The sequence below is a fragment of the Acanthisitta chloris genome, unplaced genomic scaffold (genome assembly GCF_000695815.1).
Source record: "Acanthisitta chloris isolate BGI_N310 unplaced genomic scaffold, ASM69581v1 scaffold17447, whole genome shotgun sequence".
Lineage (NCBI taxonomy): Eukaryota > Metazoa > Chordata > Aves > Passeriformes > Acanthisittidae > Acanthisitta > Acanthisitta chloris.
The window spans coordinates 962-5,292 of record NW_008681136.1 but is presented as its reverse complement, the minus strand read 5'-3'; the positions used below and the strand labels follow the sequence as shown (position 1 = coordinate 5,292).

At 55.0% G+C, this 4,331-nt stretch overlaps 1 protein-coding gene across 1 annotated transcript in view; it reads left to right on the top strand.

Moving 5' to 3' along the window:
- Nucleotides 1-4,331, top strand: part of HADHB (hydroxyacyl-CoA dehydrogenase/3-ketoacyl-CoA thiolase/enoyl-CoA hydratase (trifunctional protein), beta subunit) — a gene marked incomplete at its 3' end in the record, with an annotated part of 12,152 nt that overhangs the window by 7,001 nt on the left and 820 nt on the right. The window contains exons 8-13 of the mRNA XM_009077997.1: nucleotides 68-248; nucleotides 1,639-1,760; nucleotides 2,423-2,502; nucleotides 2,590-2,637; nucleotides 2,976-3,063; nucleotides 4,034-4,108. Of these exons, the coding sequence (XP_009076245.1) occupies nucleotides 68-248; nucleotides 1,639-1,760; nucleotides 2,423-2,502; nucleotides 2,590-2,637; nucleotides 2,976-3,063; nucleotides 4,034-4,108 (594 nt within the window). The remainder of the gene's footprint in view (nucleotides 1-67; nucleotides 249-1,638; nucleotides 1,761-2,422; nucleotides 2,503-2,589; nucleotides 2,638-2,975; nucleotides 3,064-4,033; nucleotides 4,109-4,331) is intronic.

Genomic DNA, 4,331 nt, shown 5'->3' with positions numbered 1-4,331 from the left:
CTGTGGTCCCTCCCTGTGTGACTCTGGGGGTGTTGTGTGGTGCTGACCTGCCCCTTGTGGTTTGCAGCTCCCGGCCGTGGCAGAGTTCTCCACCAGTGAGACCATGGGGCACTCTGCTGACCGCCTGGCTGCCTCCTTCGGCGTCTCCCGCGCCGAGCAGGACGAGTACGCCCTCAGGTCGCACATGCTGGCCAAGAAGGCCCAGGATGAGGGTTTGCTGGAGGACGTGGTGCCCTTCAAAGTGCCAGGTAAAAGGGCACGTGGCTGAGGGCCAGCACGCTGCTGGGCTCGGAGCTGTGGAGTTCTGGGTGGGTTGGGGGGTCTCACTTTGGAAATGGCTTCTGTTTGGCCCTGGAAAGCTGCTGACCTAGGAGCATGTTTGTAAACAGGCACAGCTAAATACAGAAACAGAGTCCCAGGGTGGTTTGGGTGGGAAAGTGCTCAAAGCTCATCCCATTCCATGGGCAGGGACACCTTCCACCAGCTCCAAGCCCCATCCAACCTGGCCTGGAGCACTCCCAGAGATGGAGCAGCCACAGCCTCTCTGGGCAGCCTCTGCCAGTAGCATCCTCACAGGGTGCTTCTCAATATCCCATCTGTCCTGCCCTCTGGCAGTGGGAAACCATTCCCTGTGTCCTGTCCCTCCAGGCTCTACCCAGTTTGACCCCATGTTTCTCACAGGCCTCTTTCGTGTGCAGAAAGGCCACACTGAGGTAATTCCTCTGAGGAATGAGAATGGAGATCATTACCACATAACCCAATCTCACTCTGCCCTCTTTGTCATATCCTTACATAACTAATGCCTTGCCCACCCCTTATCCCTTGCTAATGTGGTGGCAGGGCAAGGGAAATCAGGTCGGTTGGACCAGGAATTCCTCTGCTCTTTCAGAGAACCCACCTTGGTACCCCAGAATATTAGCAACAGATAGAAAGCCTCATAACACCCTGGGCAACTCAGGTGCTAGATAGGAAGAGCTGGAATGTTCCAGCTGCAGTTCACCAGGCCTCACACTCCTTGCTGGGAGGTGGAAAGAACCTTGAAGTGTCCTTTCCATGGCCTGGTGTCTCCCTCACCCCCTGCAGCCTCTGGGCACACCTTGGTGCAATGCCTGTTCATCTGGGGCACTGGGGTCAGTATCCTAGAGGAATTTTCCTCGTAGATCCACTGTTCCATGTGGTTTCTGTACTAAAATTGGTCCCTTTTGTTGACTGGGTTCTTTAGCAGTAGGTGTGGTTGAAGATGCAGATGTTTGGTTCTTCCCAGTGCTCCTATTCCTCCAAACTGGGCACACAAAGCTGAACTGGTTTAGGTCCAGGTCTCCATTTAGGCTTCTTAACCTAAATCCAAGTTCTGTCAGCTGTGTTTTCCATGTGGGGCTTGTTCCTTACGGCAGATAGGCTGCAGGGCTTCAGTTTTGCTGTCTTCAGGGAAAGGAATTTAGCTTCAGCTTCTCAGTGCTGGTTTCATCTATGTTACATCTCTTGGTGCCACAAAGGGCTTTTCCCCTTTTTCCCCCTCCCACTTGCCATAAGCCCCCACAGTTCTCTGATTATTTCTTCCCCCTGCACTCCTGATGTGTGAATTCTTGTACAGTGCTGATTTTTGTAGTCTAAACGTGTTTTTCTTGCCTCACACAGGCAAAGAGACAGTTACCAAAGACAATGGGATCCGAGCTTCCTCCATGGAGCAGATGGGCAAGCTGAAGCCAGCGTTCGTCAAGCCCTATGGAACTGTCACAGCAGCCAACTCCTCCTTCCTGGTAATTCCTGTGCCCAGCACTGAGCCAGAGGGCACTGTGTCCCCTTGGCCCTGCCTCAGGCACAAAGCTGCAGCTGGTGTCATCTGGGAATGAGCTGTCTCCTCTCTGGCATCACCTGCCTCTGGGTTTTCCAGGCATAATTTGGGACTGGATCATACTCTGGGGAATTTGGGTACTGAGTTGTTTCGTTTTAGAATCAATAACTAGACCCACGAGGTTTTGGGTTCTCTGACCTGTTTGCTGTTCTGTAGCTGCTTCACAAGGGTCAGTCCTTCAAAGGCACATGCAGGAATTTTGTCCCAGGATGGGACTGATCATGTTGTATGTCTGTAAGTCAGTAGGTTTAGTCTGAACTTCACCGAATCCCAGAATGGTTTGGGTGGGAAGGAACACTGAAGCTCATCCAGTCCCACCTCCTGCCATGGGCAGGATCACCTTCACCTCTGTTCTGGGTGAAACCAGGGGAATTGTGACTCTGAGCTCCAAGGAGGTGCTTAGATGCTGGAGATCATCTCTCCATCTGCTCCACCACGCAGGCTTGTCCTTTGACCCCATCCTTGGGGGTGTCCTGGCAGCTCTGGTGACGTTTGGGCCCCTGAGGCTCTGTGTGCAGGCTGTGCTCCTCCCTCGGGCCCTGACCTGGCTCCTCTCTGCCCTTGCAGACAGACGGTGCGTCGGCGATCCTGATCATGTCTGAGGAGAAGGCCCTGGCGATGGGGTACAAACCAAAGGCCTACCTGAGGTAAAAGGAGCTGCTCCACGTGGCCTCTGCAGCCTGCTCTCCCTCCCTGCTCCTCTCCCTGTCACTAACAGCATTTCTCCTGTGCAGGGACTTCGTGTATGTGTCCCAGGACCCGAAGGACCAGCTGCTTCTGGGGTAGGTGGTGATGCTGCAGAGCATCCCTCACAGCCTGGGCTCCCTTCACAAAGAGACATGTAATGGCCTCTCATGAGACACTGCATCTCTCCAGGCCTTGGCCCTTGCTGGCACGTGAGGTGTGACTCAGAGTGGGAGGTGGGAGAGCAGCTGCAGCAGGACACGTCCCTGCACTGCTGGGGCACCTTGGTGTGCTGTCCCAGCAGCAGCTGCAGTCAGGGTGGGACAGGCAGAGCTGTGCCGTGAGCCCTGGAGAGAAGGGGTGGGAGTGTGGGGAAAGGGGATGATGCTGTGAGCAAACACTCATGCAAGACTTGTGTGTCTTCACTGTCCTTCAGCCCAACCTATGCCACTCCCAAGGTGCTGGAGAGGGCTGGGCTCACCCTGGGTGACATCGACGTCTTCGAGTTCCACGAGGCTTTCGCTGTAAGTGCTCCCAGTGCTCCCAGTGCCTCGGAAGTGCCACCCTGCAGACACCTGCACTGGTGGTGGGGAGAGCTCTTGTTAAGGCCTTGGCCAGGTGTCACTGGGAGGAATTTCCATCTAGCTCTAAATAGAAGCAATGTGGATGTTTTAATTCTACAGCATTTTTGTATTGACACAGTGCAGGCTAGGAGAGGTTTATGTTGCTTGAAGTCACCACAGGTATACAGGTTCTTCTAAAATAGTAGGTGAAAACCCTCATCTTTCTTTCCCATGACCCTTGGGTGAGAGAAACCACTTCACCTGCTGACTGGGTTGTGATGTAGAATCCTGGAATGGTTTGAGTTGGAAGGGACCTGGAAGCCCATCCTGTTCTACCCCCTGCCCTTGAGCCCAGGCTGCTCCAAGCCCCATCCAGCCTGGCCTGGAACACTCCCAGGGATGGAGCAGCCACAGCTGCTCTGGGCAACCTGTGCCAGTGCCTCAGCACCTCACAGGGAGCAATTCCTGCCCAATATCCCTCTGTCCCTGCCCTCTGGCAGTGGGAAGCCATTCCCTGTGTCCTGTCCCTCTGTCCCTGGTCCCAAGTCTCTCCGAATCCTTCTTGTCAGCTCCTTCAGGTCACGAGAGCCTGTGATGGGGTCACCCCAGAGCCTCCTCTCCAGGCTGAGCAGTCCCAGTGCTCTCAGCCTTTCCCCATGGCAGAGCTGCTCCAGCCCTCTGATCACCTTGGTGCCTCCCCCAGACGCCATGATGTCATATTTGTTAATTGGCTTGTTAATTGGACAGTGTCCCCAGTGAAGGTTGAGCTGATGTTTATTACAGGGCTGATCCTGTGAGGGGTTTTTACAGTTGGCTGTGCTGGTTTGGTGGCTGTGGCTCATCTCAGGACTGGCCTCGTTGCTGTTGGTGACTGAGCTTTGCTCAGCGTCTGCATTGTCCTCGTTAACGTGGCCCTTCCCCTCCCTTGCAGGGGCAGATCCTGGCTAACATGAAAGCCATGGACTCAGACTGGTTTGCACAGAACTACATGGGCAGGAAGTCAAAGGTAAGACACAGCCAGGATATTTGCATAGAATCCTGGAATGGTTTGGGTGGGAAGGGACCTTAAAGCTCATCCAGTGCCAACCTCTGCCGTGGGCAGGGACACCTCCCACCAGCCCAGGCTGCTCTGCGCCCCATCCAACCTGGCCTGGCACACTCCCAGGGATGGGGCAGCCACAGCTTCTCTTCCTTTGGGTGGGTGGGGGGCAGCCCGGGCACACCCAGAC